The 18,003-nt window shown below is 65.1% G+C and overlaps 6 protein-coding genes and 1 non-coding gene across 7 annotated transcripts; 3 read left to right on the top strand and 4 right to left on the bottom strand.

Moving 5' to 3' along the window:
• Positions 1-417: 417 nt before the first annotated feature.
• LOC62_06G008612 lies at positions 418-519 on the bottom strand. The gene is made up of 2 exons: positions 482-519; positions 418-452 (listed from the first exon to the last, which is right to left on the bottom strand). It is a non-coding gene; the product is annotated as a tRNA-Met (tRNA).
• A 337-nt stretch (positions 520-856) lies between these two features.
• LOC62_06G008611 (uncharacterized protein) lies at positions 857-3,442 on the bottom strand (the record flags this gene model as incomplete). The annotated part of the gene is made up of 1 exon (XM_062775156.1): positions 857-3,442. One exon carries the CDS (start codon positions 3,440-3,442, stop codon positions 857-859), a length of 2,586 nt encoding a protein of 861 aa, XP_062631140.1.
• Positions 3,443-4,644: 1,202 nt separating this feature from the next.
• FFUJ_12242_3 (Fujikurins efflux protein) lies at positions 4,645-6,391 on the top strand (the record flags this gene model as incomplete). Its single annotated transcript, XM_062775155.1, has 5 exons — positions 4,645-5,165; positions 5,219-5,364; positions 5,418-5,846; positions 5,913-6,131; positions 6,171-6,391. The coding sequence occupies 5 exons, from the start codon at positions 4,645-4,647 to the stop codon at positions 6,389-6,391; spliced, it is 1,536 nt and encodes a 511-aa protein (XP_062631139.1).
• Positions 6,392-6,528: 137 nt separating this feature from the next.
• LOC62_06G008609 (uncharacterized protein) lies at positions 6,529-7,803 on the bottom strand (the record flags this gene model as incomplete). Its single annotated transcript, XM_062775154.1, has 6 exons — positions 6,529-6,558; positions 6,592-6,770; positions 6,803-6,969; positions 7,011-7,142; positions 7,184-7,456; positions 7,559-7,803. The coding sequence occupies 6 exons, from the start codon at positions 7,801-7,803 to the stop codon at positions 6,529-6,531; spliced, it is 1,026 nt and encodes a 341-aa protein (XP_062631138.1).
• A 350-nt stretch (positions 7,804-8,153) lies between these two features.
• On the bottom strand, positions 8,154-9,439 carry LOC62_06G008608 (uncharacterized protein; the record flags this gene model as incomplete). The annotated part of the gene is made up of 4 exons (XM_062775153.1): positions 9,125-9,439; positions 8,819-9,085; positions 8,504-8,781; positions 8,154-8,446 (listed from the first exon to the last, which is right to left on the bottom strand). Exons 1-4 carry the CDS (start codon positions 9,370-9,372, stop codon positions 8,154-8,156), a joined length of 1,086 nt encoding a protein of 361 aa, XP_062631137.1. The 5' UTR covers positions 9,373-9,439.
• A 3,416-nt stretch (positions 9,440-12,855) lies between these two features.
• On the top strand, positions 12,856-15,634 carry JEN1_2 (Carboxylic acid transporter). Its single transcript, XM_062775152.1, has 5 exons — positions 12,856-13,357; positions 13,546-13,561; positions 13,728-14,008; positions 14,316-14,396; positions 14,456-15,634. The coding sequence occupies exons 1-5, from the start codon at positions 13,101-13,103 to the stop codon at positions 15,450-15,452; spliced, it is 1,632 nt and encodes a 543-aa protein (XP_062631136.1). The 5' UTR covers positions 12,856-13,100; the 3' UTR covers positions 15,453-15,634.
• A 506-nt stretch (positions 15,635-16,140) lies between these two features.
• Positions 16,141-17,979, top strand: LOC62_06G008606 (uncharacterized protein). The gene is made up of 5 exons (XM_062775151.1): positions 16,141-16,270; positions 16,319-16,561; positions 16,624-17,118; positions 17,158-17,218; positions 17,281-17,979. Exons 1-5 carry the CDS (start codon positions 16,165-16,167, stop codon positions 17,801-17,803), a joined length of 1,428 nt encoding a protein of 475 aa, XP_062631135.1. The 5' UTR covers positions 16,141-16,164; the 3' UTR covers positions 17,804-17,979.
• Positions 17,980-18,003: the final 24 nt, after the last annotated feature.

Below are 18,003 nucleotides of genomic sequence, written 5' to 3'. Positions count from 1 at the left end.
CGCCGTGGTCACTGGCTGGCTGGCTGGCTGGCTGCTAGCGGCCATCCGAGCATCCGACTTTTTTTTGATCGGCATATCCCTGTCGGTTGTTGTCGCGAATACCCAATTTGATCCCGCTAATCAACTGAAACAAGGAATATCTAATGGTCAATCCATTGGTCCGTCGCCCCCAACTCCCTTTCACTGCAGCTATGCAACGAGTGCACGTAGAGCAACGGAACAACTCATGCTTGTTCTAATATGCAGTGGGAACCATGTACTCATTTTACGGCGAAGAGCAATGCATGCGTTCTCTCGGGAGGGTAAAAATGGCAGAAAGTGATTTCTCCCCCTTGCACCTTTGGGGGGCTAATTGGGGGGTTGGTTACCTTCGTTCGTTCGGAATCGGATTCAGCGCCGCCCAAAGCAAAAGATTAATGCCCCCACTGAGACTCGAACTCAGGTCTAGGGATTTCACGTCGTATCGACGCTCATATAGGAATATGAGACCCTCGCGTTAACCACCTGCGCCATGGGGGCATTTTTGGCAGATCTTGCTGTCCACCAGCGCCCCCGCTGCGCCAAGAGGGCGCTCCGGGGCACCCTGAATCTAGTGGTTCTGTTTGTTTGTGTGCGTGCATGGACGGACGGGGGACGAGGGATGAGGGGAAGAGTGGAAGGGAGGAGGTATGGGGAGTTCGTCAGCGTATCTTCTGCTGCAGCTGTGCTCCGCATTGGTTAACTGATTCATACTTTGCCTATTCACAATAAACCCTCTGCTGACTACCCTCTCACTATTGACTACCCTCTCACGATAGTATTACCCGCCAGCCGGTCGGGTGTTTTGATACAACGCCGCTAGGCCGAGCATCACCGCTTAGAGGCGCGAGCCGAAGCGGATGGGGGCGACGTGGACGGGGTTGAGGGGGCTGCCGTCACCGGTGAGCTCGGCGTTAATGAAGCGGTTGATCGCGAGAGGGTTGCGGGCGTAGGCGTTAGCCTGGCCGCGGATCCAGTCGCGGTAGGCGCCGTGGACGACAGTGTTGTGGCCGAGCTGGTTGGCGATCTGGCTCGCGACGAAGCGCTTGGTGTAGGCGCGGCCGAGACCGCCACGGGTAAAGTCGCCGCCAGTAGCGACCTTGGTGTCGATGATGTGGGTCTGCGAGCCGGTAAAGTCGGGCTCGGCGACAACAGTGGTGCGAGCGAGGGCATCAGCGGTGCGGATAGCGTTGACCTCGTCGATGCCGAGGCGGCCGTAGGAGGCGTCGAGGCCACCGAGGCGGTCACCGAAGCCAGTCTCGAAGGTGGGGGTGGCGACACCGTGGGCAGTGGCGGTGCCACGGCCCTCGTAGGGGGTAGCGATGCCGTCAGCACGAGCGATGCCCGAGCCGACCGAGGGGAGGCCAGTGGCGGCGGCCGAGTTGGCAGCGGCCGAGGTCGCGGCAGCGGTGGCAGCCGAGGTGGCAGCCTGCTCGGCAGCCTTCTCGGCGTTGACGCGGGCGCGGATCTGCTTGGCGAACTGAATGTCGCCCTGGGTGAGGGCGCGGCGCTCGCGGATGAAGCCGTACTGGGTGGTGGGGACGAGACCCGAGAGGATGAGGCGGTTGACAAGGTGCGAGCGGGTGCCGAAGTACTGGAGGCGGTCGGCAAGGTCGCGGGTGAGCTGCGAGCCGACGAGGTGGTCGCAGATGACGGACGAGATGCCGGCACCGACGAGGCGGTCGGCGTAGGCGCGGTCAATGGGCGAGTCGAGGGCGTAGAGGGGATCAACGCCAACGGGGATGATGTTGTGGAGGATCAAGCTGTCGACGATCGAGCGCTCGACACCGCGGTGGACGAGGTGCTCGGCAAAGTTGCGCTGAACAATCTCGCCGATGAGGCCGTAAGCGAGCATGCGGTCGACACCGCCACGGACCAAGCGGGCAGCAAGGTCGCGGTCAACGGCCTGGCCAAGACCGCCCCAGCCGGAGAGGTGGGTGAGGTGACCGAGGCGGGCGGCGATGGTAGCGGCGCCGATGTCGCCGGCGGGGATGCCGATGCGGGAGATGGCGCGGCCGCCAGGGTAGACGGGGTAAGCCGAGCACGAGGGGAAGAGACCGGCGAACTGGGCACGAGTGATGGCGAGGGGGTCGACGCCGCAGTCGACGAGACGCTGGGGGAGGTTGCGGCCGATAGGCGAGCCGTAGAGGCCACAGGCGTTCTCAGTCCAGGCGCCGACGAGACCGAGACGGCGCGAGAGGTCCTGGTCGAAGGACTGAGCCTCAAAGATGGAGTCGAAACCACCGGTGGTAGTGCCGTGGAAGTACTTCTCGGTCCAGGCGAGGCGCTGAGCCAGCTCAAAGTCGTCGCGCTCGATGAAGCGGTGGACGCCTGCAAGGACGGCGAGGATAACGTTGTCGGGGTTGATAATGTGGCGGGGGTAGGCGTAGAACGAGTCGGGGCCGAGGCAGGCAATCTCGTTCTCGTAAATGTCGCCAAGGATGCGGGCACGAACAAGCTCGGCGATGATGCCGTGCGAGCCCATCACAGCCTCGGGGGCGACAAGAACAGAGCCGAGGAGCGAAGGGAGGTAGCCGTGGACGATGGGTCCGACGTTGCCCCAGCCGAGGTGGGAGAAGCGCTGGAAGGGGCGCCAGTGGCCGATGGGCGCAATGTCGGCGTTGCCAAGAGCGGCGAGGCGCGCGTGCTGGAAGTAGCGAGCGGCAATGACCGCCTGGATGTGGCGGAGACGGCGGAGCGCGAGCTCGCGGTCGACCTGGGCAAGCTCAGCCTCGAAGCCAATGACCGAGGTGATGGGCGAGCGCCAGGCGGGGTGGGCGAGCGTGAGCTCGAGGGCGGCGCGGCGCTCGTCGAGGACGGCACGCTGGATCATGGGGGCGCCGAGGCCGGCAACGGGCGAGTTGTCGAGGACGCCGAAGACGTTGAGGGGGTCCCAGAGGGGGAGGGGGGCGTTGAGGGCCGAGTACGACTGGGCGCAGACCTCGCCGGCGGGCCAGAGACGGGCAGCCTGCGGGAGGAGGCCGGCCTCGCGCGAGAGGACCTCGGTGTAGCGCACGTCAAAGGCCTCGGGGTAGGTCGCGTGGGGGAGGCCGAGGACGTTGGGGAGCGGCTGGAGGACGGGGAGCTCCTCGGTGCGGATGACGAGAGCAGGCAGGTGGGCGTACTGCGAGTGGAGGGCGGGGTTGGCGCGGAGCTGCGCGAGGGGCGTGTTGAGGAGGGCCGCGACGTTGGCGTCGGCGCCGGTGAAGCCTTGGGCGCCGGCGAGGCCTTGGGCGGAGATGAACTGGTCGCCACCGAGCGGCGAGTGGACGCCGGTGTACTGGGCGCCGCCAAGGAGCGAGTCGACACCAGTGAACTGGGCGCCGCCGAGGAGCGATCCGACACCAGCGCTGACACCGAGACCCTGCTGCTCGAGGCCGCTGGCCTGGACCTTGGCGAAGGCGGCGGTCTTGGTGAAGGTCATGTTGTTGTTGGTTTGGTTGTTGGGGTTGAGTTGGTGCTTTGTAGAGAGAGTTGTTGAGAGCTGTTGAGAGAGGAAGAGGAGTGCGCTGATGAGGTTCAGGGGTCGCCAGAGGGCTGGGTTATATAGACGATTCTGGTGGTCTGGCGTGAGCGGCGAGCGGCAGTCTCGCAGCCGGCAGTCTCACGCCAGCCCCACCAGCACGACACGGCAAGTCCCGCGCGCACGCCCTCGCCCCAACCCCAATTGCGCGGCGTGCGAATGATCCGCGAGGCGTGGCGTGGGATGGGAGCGCGGAGGACACGAGGCGGTCGGGCGGTGTGTAGTGGTGGTGCGAGCGAGCGAGCGGGCGAGGGGGTGGATCGAGGATGTTGTGCCGATGCCCGTCGACGAGGGAGGGCGCAGCGTCTCGGGACTAACGGTGCGAGATTAGATTGCGCCACACACACGACATGCCACACTTATCTTATCCACACGGACGTGGGCGGTACCCGGCGCTGGCGGGCTGACGTCCAGGCCAACTCCCACGCTCCTCGCCCCAAGGCGAGGCCCGCACGTTCGTTGCCGGGTTGGCTAACGCAACCTTGGGGCCGGGGGCGGGGGGCGACGACCAGCCCGAGCGAGTCACGAGTCACGCCCGCCCGCAGCGACACACACCTGCCCGCGGGCGCTGGGCGCGGGCGTATCGCTCGGCGAGCTGGGGCACGGGCGCCGCTCGTCTCGCCGTGCATGCGCTCGGCTCGGCTCACGTCAGTCAGTCACGACGTCGTGCCGACCGGCAGGTGCCGTGCGGATGGGGGCGACGGGCTACCGGCGTGGGTTGAGTCTGGGTCTGGCTGAGCCTTTGGGCGTGGCGTGCGACTCGCTGGGCGACGGGCGTGTGTGGCGCCACGAACCGACCAACACTAACGCGCAGGCCCGAGCACCAACGTGCCCGCGTGCGCCTACCGGCGTGTCTCGTCTCGCACGAGGAGCTCGCATGTCCAGGGCAAGACATCCCTGGGCATGCCGACCACCTCGCAGCACCTCGGACGCCGCGCCGACACGAACCGGCGGTATCAGCCGCTTAAGGCCGAGCACGTGCCTTGGCCTCCACCCGGCACCTCCACGCGCAGTTGCAGCTTTGCGTGCTTGACAACAACAGCGGCAAGAGGTGTATGCATGCATTTTCGCCACTCACGCACTCACGCACTCGCTCAATCAAGATGGACGACGCCCCCGACCCCGACGAAAGCCACGCCCACTCGGTCCGCGCGCGACGCCCGTCTGCGCCCGCTGCTGCCGAGACGTACGGGCTGAGCACGCTCACGCGGCGCGTGTCGTCCGTCACGCGCGAGGACGGCGCGCTGTCGCCGCTGGCCCGGATGACCCCGCTGGCGAAGTACGAGCCTGCGCCCGGGCCGTCGCTGCCCCCGTCGGCGGCGGCGTCGGCGACCGACCTCGCCGTGTTCGACGAGGAAGAGGACCAGGAGCTGGGCGACCCGAGCAGCAGCGACGAGGAGGCCGCGCGCATCCCCGCCCTCCCGCCAATCGACGGCGGCACGCCCGCGTACGCCTTCCTCCTCGCCGCGACGACCATCGAGGTCATGGTCTGGGGCCTGCCCTTCTCCGTCGGCATCCTGCAGGCGTACTGGCGCGACATGTTCCCCGAGGAGCAGAGCACGGTGACGCTCGCCGCGACGCTGCCGAACGGGATACTGTACTTTGCGGGTGCTGTGGTCGGGCCGTGAGTTGTGGCGGGCGACAAGAGAACCTGAGCCGAGCTGACATCACCACCAGCCTCCTCACCGCCATGCCGTGGTACGAGCGCCGGATCCAGCTCGCCGGGCTCGTCGTCGCGGCCATCGGGCTCGTCAGCTGCGGGTTTGCTACCAAGGCGTGGCACCTGGTTGCGACCTTTGGCTGCCTGTACCCCTTCGCCGTAGGTGAGTAGTGTGCTTCCCTCAGCCTGTCGCACGGCTGACGCTGTGCTCCTCAGCCCTCTACTTCCCCTGCCCGCTCATCCTCTTCGAGTGGTTCCACGCCAAGCGCGGCCTCGCCTCGGGGATAATGTACGCGGGCACCGGCGCGGGCGGGACAATCTTCCCGTTCATCGTGACGGCGCTGCTCAGAAGGATAGGTTACCGCGCGACGATGATCACGCTCGGCGTGCTCTTCGCGGCCGTGTGCGCGCCCGCGCTCCTCTTCGTGCGCCGCCGCGTGCCCGTCGCGCGGCCGCCCAAGTCGAGCCCGCGCCGCATGCGCGTCAATACCGTCGACTGGGGGTTCCTGCGCACGCCGGCCCCGTGGATCGGGTTCGTGTTCGTCACGCTGTCTAACCTCGGCAACATTATTCCACTGGTCTGGATGCCGACGTTCGCGACGACAGTGCACGCCAACGGCACGTTGCTGGTGTCGCTCATGAATGGTGCGTGGGCGTGAGGCCATGACGGCGTGTCGTGGCCATGGCGGCGGTGCTGACACCCACCCCTAGCCGTGACGATCCCCGGCTTCCCGCTCAACGGATACCTCTCCGACCACCTGCCTGCGCGCCTCGCCATCCTGACCTCGTGTGTCGTCGCGGCGCTGAGCAGCGCCCTTCTCTGGGGCTTTGGCACGCAGCCGGCGGCGCTGTTCGCGTTCACGCTCGTGTGGGGCGCGAGCGCGGGGTGCATGACGGCGTTCTGGTCGCGTCTGATCACGACGATATCTGGTGGGTTGGTAGACCGGCGGAGCTGACACACGCGCGCAGACGGCGACCCCCAACTCCCCATGCTCGTCATGGCCATCTTCTCGTGCCTCAAGGGCGTGGGCAGCCTCACCTCCGGCCCCGTGTCCTCTGCGCTGCTCAAGCTCGAGCCCTGGTCTGGCGCCGCGGGCGCATACGGCGCGACCAACTATGGCGGCCTGTTCCTCTACACCTCGGGCAGCACGCTGCTCGGCGGCCTCGCTGCGAGCGTGTTCCCCAGCTAGTAGGAGGACTGTACATTTCATCATTCATAGACACCACCCATCTTCATCCACTGTGCCATACTACTTCACTCAATCCCACCACAAGCCATCTTGCTTCGCCAGCATGCACCAAGTTGCAATCGCATCGTCGGGCGCAATCACAGCGTGTTCTGGATCTTCTCGCCGAGCTAGGCGTCAGCGGCGCCGTGAGGCATACTCACGGCCGAGACGGCATCCGCCTCGCCGACCTCACAGCAGCCCTTGTGCTCGTCGACGCACATCTTGTGCGCCCACGTGTTGTTCCCGTGCTTCGCTCCGACCGCCTCGACCTTCTTGGCCAGCTCGGCGAGCTCCATGGCATCCGTCGTGCTCTTCGGGACCACGCCCCAGCCGGTGATGGCTTTGCCGGCGCCTGGCATCAGCTTACCCCACCTCCGCTCCACCACTCACGGTCGTAGCCCTTGCAGAGCAGCTTGCTCGCGACGTAGCGCATCGTGATGACGGCCCACGACGCGTCCATGGCCACAATGTACCAGTTCTTGTCCTTCTTCGCAAGGTTGAGCGCCGTGCCCGCCATGTTGCTCCACACCGACGACTCGCTGACACATGTCAGCGGTGCCACTCTCAGTGCCACACTCACAGCTGCGCGATGCCCGTGCTGAACGCGTCGGCCGAGGTGAAGATGAGCGGCGTCGCTGACCAGGGGTACAGCTCAATGAGGATCTTGACATACTCCTTCATGCCCGGGAGGTACTTCTTGGCAATGAACAGCCTGATTGGTGTGGTCAGCCCCCGGCCCAGCTCCGGACCCACTTGTTCGCCGCGTCCTTCTTCGCACCGAGCGCCGCAATGAGCTCGGGGAGAGCCTTGGTCTTGGCACCCTTCTTGTTCTGCGCGAGGCGCGCCGAGACGGGGCCGACGCCCTTGAGCGACGAGTGGTAGTGGGTGAAGCCCGTCGTCGTGGCGAGGAAGGCGCGGTTGACGGAGAGGAGGTTCTTCGCAACGCGCATCTTCTCAAAATCGACGATGCTGGCGTCGATGTCGGCGAGAGCGTACGGCGGGAGGAGCTTGCCCGCCTCCCATGGCCTGGGGTGTCAGCTCGGGGGTTGGGGGGGGGGGGGGGTCCTTTGGCCACGTTGGGTGACGGCCTCGACGGCCGTGACGTCAGTGGCTATGGCTACTACTCACTGGTCGAGGAGGTGATACTTGGGCTGGCGGACGTCGGTGGTCATGGACAGCTCGGGGTCGAGGTCGACGAGCGGAGCGTCGACGGGGTACATGTCCCAGAGGGCCGTGTTGAGCGACTTGTCGTCCTGCTCGTAGTGACGCTGCTCAAAGGAGCCCACGCGGATGTTCTTGATGCTGTCGCCGCCAGCGGTATAGGGACAAAAGTCCTTCATGACGAGGTTGTTGAGCTCTTCGATGCCTCCCATGGTTGCGGTGGTGAGGAGTGACTGTTAGAGGTGATGTTGAGGTGAGAGGAAAAGAAGAGAGAGAGAGAGAAGAGTCAAGAGGGAAGACGGTGAGTGGGTGGGTGAGTGTGTGTGTTGAGGGCGCCGCGTCGCGCCCAGCGTGGTGCGAGGCTTGGTGGAATGATCAGCGCCCAAACATGAGGTGAGACGCGTGTCGGGCGCGGGGCATGCTCTCGCGCCCTCGTCGACTTCTGTCCCATCACGACATCCCATGCAACAAGTAGAGTACAACAACAGTGAATTGCAGGCATCCTGATGGCGAGGTCAGCCGTGCAAACATTCAGGAAGGCACAACCACTCACACCACCGACTCAGTGCTCCATGCCGACGGGGAACATCGGCAGGCCCTCGCTGTCGAGATCGAAGCAGCCTCCTGGCAGTGCGCTGCGGGTCACCGGAATGTGTTCGATGGTCGTCACACACGTCACATGGCCATTGTAGCACTGCTGGTGGGCCCACGACCCGTCGTCTGGGTCAGCGGCCCAGATCTTGACGATGAGGTCGCGCAGCGCGAGGTCGGGGTCGGCGAGCGCGCGCGCAAAGATCAGGTGCGGGGGGATGAACTGCCCCACCAGCTTGTCCAGCGACTTGCCCTTGCACCACCCTGTGAGTTTCCGTCAGCGTCTGTCAGGCAGGTAGGCAGGTGGACACAGCCACTCACGCTGGTACGCGAGCGACAGGTGTCGGTGCGTGTTGTACCGCATGCTGATGGCCGCCCATGCCGTCGACTTGGCGACGATGGCCCACGACGGGTCGTCGGTCGACAGGTGCACCGCGCCCGTCGCAATCTTGCTCCACAGGTCTGCCTCGAGTGGGCCTATCCGCAGACCAAACGCCTCGCCGTGCGTGAAGATCAGCGGTGTCGCAGTCCAGGGGTACATGTCGATCAGAGCGCGGCACCACCTGAGCATGGCGAGCTTGTACTGCTTTGAGACGTGGCTAGGGGTGAGCGCGGCGCGGAAGAGGACAGCCTCACCATTTGCTCATCTCGTTCAGCTGATGTAGGCGGGGCAGCAGGGTCTGAAGGGGCTCGACGAGGCCGAGCTTCTTGCGCTCGAGGAGGATGTCGACCGCGGGCCGGCCGTCGCCCTTGGCCTCGACGTCGATCGTGGGGTCGTTCAGCAGCCGGTGGTACGTGATGCGCAGGGTGTGGAGGTTGGCCGCGATGCGCCCGTGCTCGTGTATCGGCACGCCGGTGACAAGAGCATTGCGGTCGTACCTGCGCGACATGGGCGGGATGAGCCTGGCGTTGTTAGCTGGTATCGCAGATGCCACAGCTCACCTGTCGCATGCGGCCTTCGCGTTCACCTCGCGACGTTTGAGCTCCTCGAGGCTCTTCTCGACGGGGTACAGGCTCCACAGGGCGTCGTTGAGGCTCGTGTCGTTCTGCGAGTAGTGCGCGGTCCGGAACTCGCCCACGCGCGCAATTGGCAGCTTGTCCCCGCCAGCGGTGAAGGGCACAATGTGGGTGAGGTACCGCGGCGCGCCGGGCGGCGACGGGTTCGTGGTGGAGGGCATCGCACCGTCCATCGTGAGCTCGGCGGTCGTGTGAGCGGCGAGTGGGTGAGTGGGTGTGAGTGACAGAGCTCTGTGTGAGTTGGAGCAGAGGTGCAGACGTTGTGATACCGGAGATGGAGATAGAGTGGCAGGGCTAGGTGCTGCAGATGATTCAACTGCCTCATAGCACGTGATTTCGGCGCCGAAGGCCGTCGGGCAATGACAAAGGACAAAGAGTGGGGTAGGTGGGGGAGCGGAGATGGGTGCAGCAGCGCAAAGCCGGGACGCCGGGACGCTGGCAAGACGGCTTCTCGGCGCACGCGGAGGACACGCGGGAAGCTCGGATCTCGGAGGGCTCGGAGGGGTCGCGGGCCGAGAATGAGCATGCCGCCCTACCGACTGAGTGAGATCCACCAGTCTCGTCTCCAAAAGTCAGCCGACACCTTGCTCACCTCGCACCGGACACATCTCGCCTGAGCGAGCTGAAGAACAACTGGATTACTTATGGGCGCGCCACCAACCCCGAGTCGACAAAAGATGCGCATGGACTGCGATGAACGAGTGAAGATGAAAGTCGCGAGAAGTCCATAGGCCAAGGAGGCCAAAGATATGAACCTTCGAGACTCGAGAGCAACGGTGATGTCCGAAATTAAGACGAGCAGTGGGAGAAGGGGATAACGAGAGCAACACCCTCGACACGAAGCACCGACGAGCCAAGACGACCCCGACACGAGGCCAGGCCGCAGCGACGACGAGCGCACCGTCTCCTCCCGAGGCGACCCCACAGCCCGCCGGTCACCACTCCGAGCCCCACCGAGCTCCGGACCTCCGTCTGTCACTGCTGCTCTTATCGATTTCGAACGCCCCGAGCTGCATTTCGAACGCCCCGTCTCCGCTTCGCCAATGCTGCCTCGCATAAAGTCGCCAAAAGTCACCGGCCGTAAGGGCCCAGAGGACGGCTGGGTGGACCCCTCGATCTTAGTGTAGTGCCTAGTCATCATCTGCACCTGACTTGACCTGAGCATGTGGGCGGCGCTGCTTCCCCACGGCCCTCAGCGCCCCAGCCGGCGGTGACGTGCCGCCGGCGTTCGTGCGAGCGGCTCCAGCTCAGCGCCGCTGCTGCTGCGGCTGCCGCTCCGCTCCCATCCCTGCTCGCTACCGTCGGCCCTACGCGCAGCATGCCAAGAGATGCACGGCGATTGGCGACTGGCGACGACGACGCAGAGAGATTCGAATTTGGAGGAATGCTGAGCGCTGACTGGCTGAGTGGGTGGAATTGACCGATTAATTGCCGACTGGCCGAGGCATGAGAAGTGGGAAATCGCCCCAGCACCTCATGTGTGGCATCAGTCTTCGCATGGCATGGCTGTCGACACGGCGCCACAGACATGCAGACGTGCAGACACTGCCTCGTGCGGCGCGCGGCGGCACAACTCTCGCGTGCTCCTCGCGCCGACACCCACCGGCTATACCGCCCGGCGGGGAGACTCGGGCGTGGTGGTGACTGCCTCCTTGTCGGGGTCGTGGTCACAAGCAGCGAGCAGTGCGCCGTCCGCGACAGGAGGGGCAGACTGCGTCGTTTCAACGAACTCGGGCCTTTGGGCTTGCCGCCGGTGATATGCGTACGGCGCCCGCGACCTCGCTCGGCCTGCGGCGTGTGTCCAGTAAGTACCCTCGCACGGCGGCGAGCGTACCTCGGCGACACGGCGCCACACGCCGCCCCATGGCTCTCCGTGGCGCTCTTTCGTCGGGGCCAGCGGCCCCCAGTCGGACCTACGCTGGCATCTTTCCGCCGCTCCACGCCGCCAGCGGGCGGACATGAGGCGCAGGGCTATTCTCGCCGGGTTCCCGATGGGCCCAACGTGGACGGGGCCCGAGCGGAGCGTACCGTGGCCCGTGGAAATCACGTCGCTTTGTCTGCATACCCCTGTGGCTTTGGCGCGAGCACGGACGTGGCGAAACCGCATTGTTTGAGCAACACTGGCTCCGAAACGCACGCAGCGAGCGGGTTTGCATGGCTGACATACCCGGGTGGCAGTTGCGGTGTGCGTCCAGTGCTCCCGGCGGCTCCTCGAGGGGGCCGAGGGCGGACATTTGGCTTCCTTTTTCTCTGCACGGTCCGCTGATTCATGGACGATCGCGCTGCCAAGACTCACTCGCACTCAAAATACGCAGCAACGCTCTTGGCAGTAGTCGAGTGTGGGAAGTGGTTCGCTGGACAGGACAAACCGCAGCAGCTCGCTCGCTCGCTCGCATCGCCATCATGTCGACGTCGACGCGCGCCGTGCGACTGTCCCCGTCGCCCGAGTATTCCCAGATGCATGTGGAGTAGCAGCGATACCCCGCACTCCCCACAGGTGGGCAAGACAAGTGGACGGTGTACTGAATGTGTCAGTGATGGCGACGGGATGCGCGAGACCAGGCCTCGGTGTGATGAACATGACGAGGGCGCCACTAGCCTGCTGCGCGTCCGCTGCCCACAGCCGTCACTTGCCGGTGCTAATGATTCCAATCATCCCCAGAAGAACGCTGACTGTGTCCGTTCTGCTCCGAGATACGAACTATCGCCGACGGCAGCTCATTCCAGTTGTTGGGACGGCGGCGGCGGCGCGGGGCTGATTTTCGAATGCGGCACCGGCGTGGGGTCGGCCACGGCTGGCCCAGCCACTCACAGCTCAGATCGAGCAGCAGCGAGTGAAACAGCGGACTATCCGCAGCGCTGGCGCCGGGCTACCCCCCTAAACGAGCGAGGTTTGGCAACGAGCCAACAGCCGGTCGGGGGGTGTGGGGATGGACGGCTCTCGGTGACCCTTGGCTGCCTGCCCTCAGCCCTCGACCCCGCGTGCTGGTTCCTCTCGCGCTGCGGTCCGGCGGTCGAAGCGGTCGAAGCGGCCGTCTGGATGCGGGGCCCATGGGCGCTGCGCCAGCTTGCCAACGGTGCCGAGTCAAGAGTCATGCTCCTTGACGGGGGTTGGATTGCAAACAATGGGCAAGCTGGCCAGGGTGCGATGCCGTGGTCGGTGTTCACATGGGCTGCTTGGCCAGGGGCATTGACCGCCAATGTTGCTATTTACAGCAACGCCACCCTAAGCGGCCCGTCCTGCACCATTGCGACCAGTTCCTGGTGACTGAACCATCAAACAGGTGTCTGGCTCGCATCTCGCGCCGCTGCTGCACGCTTGACTGTCAATGGAACAGAGTTGGGATGGTGGGGTGGGGCAAGCGTGCTGCGCTCGCAAGGACGCGCGGGCGACCCGGGGAGCCCACCGTGGCCCACCCCGCCCACTCGCTCTTCTCCGCAACAGGAAGCAGTCGCCCCCCCCCCTCTCCGGCCCGGCCCCTCCCCTCTCGCTTCGGCCGCAGCCAGCGTCAAGCGTCAGTCAGGCATCTCAATCAAAGAGGCCGTGCGCGTCAGGCTCGTCTCGTCTCCGCCGCCACCGAACAGGACCGAAAGATCAGACAGATCGAATGTAAAAATCTCGCCGCTGGGTGGGTCGGTGGGCCAGCTCGCCCGCCCGCCCCCCCGCCTTGCTGCCGCGACGACAACCAACCGACCCGATCCCCCACATTGTGCCAGCAGTGTATATAAGCCGTGCCCACATCTCACCTCGGGACCCCTCTTCAGAACCTTGAGGGTCACTCTTCTTGCTTGACCAGTGCTACGTAGACCGACACGACACGCTCGCTTGGTACCGTAGACCTCTCTCCCCATCTCTTCACATCACCACCACCACCTCCTCCTCCACCCCATCTCCACCACGATGACCCAGTACGACGCTGGCGACGAGGAGCATGCCATCGTGCACAAGTACCCTCCCACCTCGTTCAGGGGCCAGCTCGAGGGCTGGCACGCCGACCGTGGTGACAAGACCTTCTTCCAGGCCGCCATCCCCTCGTGGCGCAAGACCAACACGAGCGACGACGAGGTCATCTACAACCCCATCAAGCTGCTCGGTCTCCTTGGCTGGATGGACTGGCTCTACTTCTTCTCGGGCTGGTGGGCCTGGACCTGTGACGGGTGAGTCGACTCGGACTCGAGTGGTGCGAGGAGGACGAGGCCGGCGCGACGAGGAGGAGGGGTGATATTTTTCCGTTGGTCCGGCGATCGCCACCGGAGACAGCTTCACCCCCGCCTCCCCCGCACCGGGCCTCCCTTTGCACCTTGCACCTCCAAAGCCCTTGTCACCTTGCTAACACCTTGCGCAGCTTTGACTACTTTGCTGTGAGTTACCCCGATGGCGGCCGATGCAGGCGACATACCAGCCGGCTCTCGCAAGCGCTGCACACGGAGCCGCCGGGGAAACTAGTCGCCTAGCCCCCGCGTGCACCTGCACAGACCCCCTTCCTCGTCTTCCCTTCTCGTCTTTCGCCATGCTGACTCCCCGCAGGTGTCGGTCACCCTCGCGCCCCTCGAGAAGCAGTTCAACCGCGGCGACCATGCCCTCACCACGGCCATCACCCTCACCCTCCTCTTCCGTTCGCTCGGAGCTATCCTCTTCGGTCTGCTCGCCGACCGCTTCGGTCGCAAGTGGACCCTTGTTGTCAACTTGCTTCTGATTGCCGTCTTTGAGCTCGCCTCGGGCTTTGTCAACACCTTCCAGGAGTTCCTTGGTGTTCGTGCCATCTTCGGTATCGTCATGGGCGGTATCTGGGGCCAGGCTGCCGCTACGTGAGTTGAACTTAGACTGGTGTGTCGTGGTGTGTCATGGTGGGGTAGGGAAGTGTGTCAGCTGGATGTCAGCTGGGCTGTCAGCTGGGCTGTCAGCTGTCCAGTCATGAGGGCACCAGAGTGGGTCCGATCCCTTCGCCGCCCCTGCCGCGGCTCCGGCGGCGCCGACGACGATGGGTGTGTTGCCGACACAGGCGACGGCCCATCCATGGCGGCTGCAGTCACGTGCACGGCCTCCACCCCACCTCCCCCACAGTGGCACCTCTTGTGGCCATGTCCCTTGATCGCGCACTTGCTGACGCCGCAGCGCCCTCGAGAACGTCCCCGTCCAGGCCCGTGGTCTCATCTCGGGTATCTTGCAGCAGGGTTACGCCGTTGGTTACCTCCTGTAAGTGTTGGTTGGACCCATGGTCAGTCTCCCAAACCACGCACTCACGCCCCACCCAGTGCCGCCGTCATCAACCTCACTGTCGTTCAGAACTCCAAGTACGGCTGGCGCTCGATCTACTTCATCGGTGCCGGCTTCTCGCTCTCGGCCGCCATTATCCGTGCCTGCCTCCCCGAGTCGCGCCAGTACATCCTCGCCCGTGAGCAGCTCAAGGCCGAGGGACTCAACCAGGGTGCCACCGCCAAGCGCTTCTTCAAGGAGATTGGCAACATGTTCAAGACCAACTGGGTCCGCTGCATCTGGGGTGTCCTCGTCATGACCGGCTTCAACTTCTTCTCGCACGGCTCGCAGGACCTCTACCCCAAGTACCTCCAGACCACCAAGTTCCTCACCGCCAAGCAGGCGTCGCGCGCCACCATCATCTCCAACTGTGGTGCCGTCGCCGGTGGCACCATTGCCGGCTACCTCTCGCAGTACGCTGGTCGTCGTCTCACCGCCATGGTCTTCATCATCATCACCGCGTGCTTCATCCCCCTCTGGATCCTGCCCACCAAGTTTGGCGGCCTCGCTGCCGGCGGTTTCTGGGTCCAGTTCGGTGTCCAGGGTGCTTGGGGTATCGTCCCCATCTACCTCGGCGAGGTCTCGCCCCCCGCCTTCCGTGCCTCGTTCGCCGGTGTCGCCTACCAGCTCGGTAACATGGTCTCGTCGGGCGCGGCCCAGATCGAGGCTACTGCCGGTAACTCGTTGCGCATCGCCGACCCCACCAAGAAGAACTGCACTGGCTCCTGGGTCGCCTGCTCCATCCCCGACTACGCCAAGATCCAGGGCATCCTCATCGGTATCGTTGCTGCCTGGCTCCTCTTCTGGCTCTTCCTTGGCCCCGAGGCCGACGGAGCCCACTTTGAGCAGGCCAAGACTGCCTTCCAGGAGGGTGGTGGTCTTGCCGAGGCCCCCGACTTTGTCGCTCCCCAGCCTGGTCACGAGGGCAAGCACCAGGCCGACCACATTGAGGACAGCAAGGACCGTGATGTCGAGAAGGGTCAGACCATCCACTAGGCGGTGGATCGGGTCGTTATTATGTGATTAAGCAAAGTAGTAGTATTTTCCGTATCAAACCTCTAGTCACCACCCATTTCCGCGTCGCGAGGCCAGGGGGCTCCAAAAGGCCACAGGCCACAGCACGGGGGAAATGCACTGTACTTTAGGCGGTCATAATAGGTATGCAGGGAGCATGTGTGCCACGGGCGGGTCTGGGGGTTGGGAAGGAGGTTGTGCAGTGGGGATGCTGCGCCGTCGGGATGTCCAGGGCAGGAGCCCCACGTTCGCGGTAGTGATGATCCCTCGGAGGGCGGCGCCGGTGCCGTCAGTCAGTCGCCACCAGCAGCGGGCAGGGCCAACGACCGCCGAGGGCCTTGACACTGCAACTAGGAGAGCCAAGAGGCAGCATGCACCGCATGTCGAATGCCCGAATGCATCAAGGCGACCGTCTCTGTGTTTATCTCGCAGTCACCGGCACGACGTCATGGACGATGTCTTACCCCAGTGTTAGTCCACCAGGCACCGCGTCTGGCTCTGCCGCCCGCCCGCCTTGTTTCCCCACCCCAACTGGCCCGGCTGGCTCGACTCGTGCTCGCGGGTGATTGATCACATGTTGCTCGTGGTCCGCCGCCGCCTTGCCGCCGCCGCCGCCGCCAACACCCGACGCGCTTTCCTCTGCCTGCTTGTCTCTGCACTGCACAGTACACTACTCACACCCCCACGCACACCGATGCCAGCCCTCCTAACGGCCTCGCAGAGCAGGTGGGCGCTGCACGCGTTCATCGCCATCCTATCAGTGGCGGCGATCGCGTCGAGCGCGCCAAGAACCAACGGCGGTGGGTCGTTGCGTTGCGTTACGTTGCGACCATGCTGACCCCTCGCAGTCGGCGACATGCTCCACGGCTCGCGCGGGCGCGAGGGCACGCATCACTCGGGCTCGGGCGGCGACGAGGACGAAGAAGACTACTCCGGCGACGTGCGCGGCGTCATCGTGCTCGTCGGCTTGACGGGCTTGGCGGGCGTGCTGCTCCTGCGCGGCGTCGACGCGCTCGTGCCCCGCCCTTGGAGGTATTACCTCGACCGGATCGAGTTCAACTTTGCCGCCATGATGTGGATCCTATGGACGTGTGCGTAGACCCCGACCCCGCCGTGCGGGAGCCACATAGCTTGAGCGAGCTAACGTGCCCAGCCGCAACCATGGCCTTCTCCGCCGTGATAGTCAACGACGGCGTCTGCGCGAGCTCGCTGTCCGTCGTCCGCCTCCCCGCCTGCCCGCTCCTCACGTTCGACCTGGCGGTGCTACACCTCCTATCCGTCTCATCGCTCGCCCTACTCCTCGTCATCCTCTCGTCGATCTGCAAGCCGGGGTATGAGATGAGCCACTCGCTCCTCAGCGAGAGCGACAGCGAGTCGGGCTCGCCAAAGGGCGGCGGACTCGTGCTCTGGGACTTGGCGCTCGCGCCGATCCCCGAGCCCGCCGCAGGGCCGAGTAGCGCGCTGCGGTCGACGTACGGCACGGTCGAGGCGGTCGAGGCGGCGGCCGCAGCGCCAGACTTCTCGCCGCCCCCCGCGCCACGCGACAAGTTTGCCGAGGGCCGTTTGTGGTCCTATGTCCCGCTGGTGGTGTGCTCGCTCGGCGTGGTGGTGTGCGCGGCCATCTTGGCCGGCATGGCGGGGTCGAGTGGTAAGCTGGCGCTTCCCGGCAGCGAGCTGACTCTCGCAGTTGGAGGCAGCGTCTTCATCATCGTCACGGGCGTCATCTCCACCATCTTCGGCATAACATGGTATGTCGCGTTCCCCAGCTGCCCCGCACGCTCGCCCCGCGCTTGCCGCTAACCCGCCCCAGCCTCGCGGTCCACTTCACCAAGCCGTCCGACCCGAGCCAGCTGTCATGGAACGACGACGAGAGCCTGTCCTTCCTGCGCACGCACGACCGCGCGATCGAAGTAGCCTTCGCGACGCTCCTCTTCCTGCTGTGGCCGCTCGCAGCGGTAGTGTACACCATGTTCCCCGCGACGGCGAACCGGCCGTGCGTCAACCCCGAGGCGCGCACGGGGCCGGGGGACAGCCTCGACCCGGGCAGTCTGCACGGGTACACGGGCACGCTGTGCATGCTGTCCGCGGCGGCGATCACGATGGCGTGGTTCGCGAGCTGGATCCTGTTCGCGCGTGTGCTGGGCCTCATGTTCCCCATGCCCAGTGTCGGGTGGCAGCGCGCCGCGGCCGCCCGCCGCGTCGAAGAGGCCGGCGAGGAGGGCCGCGGGTTGTTGGAGGCGGCGGAGCCTGCCGTGCCCGCACCCCGCCCGCAGGTCAAGTATGGCCGTATTGTCGCCGGCGAGGCGTTTGAGCTCGGCGACGAGGAGGACTAGGCGGAGGAGAGGGGGAGGGTGAGGCGCGAAGACGCCGACGCCGACGGCGCCGCCTGGCGCGCGCGCAAAGACAGACTGTTGTGATCCTACATTATCAGTATACTACGAACGACGGAACAGATAGAAGGCAGCTGGGCTGTAGTTGGCCTGCTGCGCATAGCCGATGTACGAGTGCGACGACCATGGACGGTTGCGGCGTG

Source organism: Vanrija pseudolonga, chromosome 6 (genome assembly GCF_020906515.1).
Source record: "Vanrija pseudolonga chromosome 6, complete sequence".
NCBI classification, from domain to species: Eukaryota; Fungi; Basidiomycota; class Tremellomycetes; order Trichosporonales; family Trichosporonaceae; genus Vanrija; species Vanrija pseudolonga.
Note: the sequence above shows the minus strand (reverse complement) of the source record. Positions and strands in the feature narration are given on the sequence as shown.

What these genes read in the sequence shown, in the direction of transcription:
- JEN1_2 (XM_062775152.1), top strand. Translation starts at nt 13,101, where the DNA reads ATGACCCAGTACGACGCTGGCGACGAGGAGCATGCCATCGTGCACAAG. An exon ending in TGGGGCCAGGCTGCCGCTAC is followed by an intron (nt 14,009 to 14,315) that starts GTGAGTTGAACT and finishes CTGACGCCGCAG; the next exon opens with CGCCCTCGAGAACGTCCCCG. An exon ending in TACGCCGTTGGTTACCTCCT is followed by an intron (nt 14,397 to 14,455) that starts GTAAGTGTTGGT and finishes CGCCCCACCCAG; the next exon opens with TGCCGCCGTCATCAACCTCA.
- LOC62_06G008606 (XM_062775151.1), top strand. Translation starts at nt 16,165, where the DNA reads ATGCCAGCCCTCCTAACGGCCTCGCAGAGCAGGTGGGCGCTGCACGCG. An exon ending in CGCGCCAAGAACCAACGGCG is followed by an intron (nt 16,271 to 16,318) that starts GTGGGTCGTTGC and finishes GACCCCTCGCAG; the next exon opens with TCGGCGACATGCTCCACGGC. An exon ending in GATGTGGATCCTATGGACGT is followed by an intron (nt 16,562 to 16,623) that starts GTGCGTAGACCC and finishes TAACGTGCCCAG; the next exon opens with CCGCAACCATGGCCTTCTCC.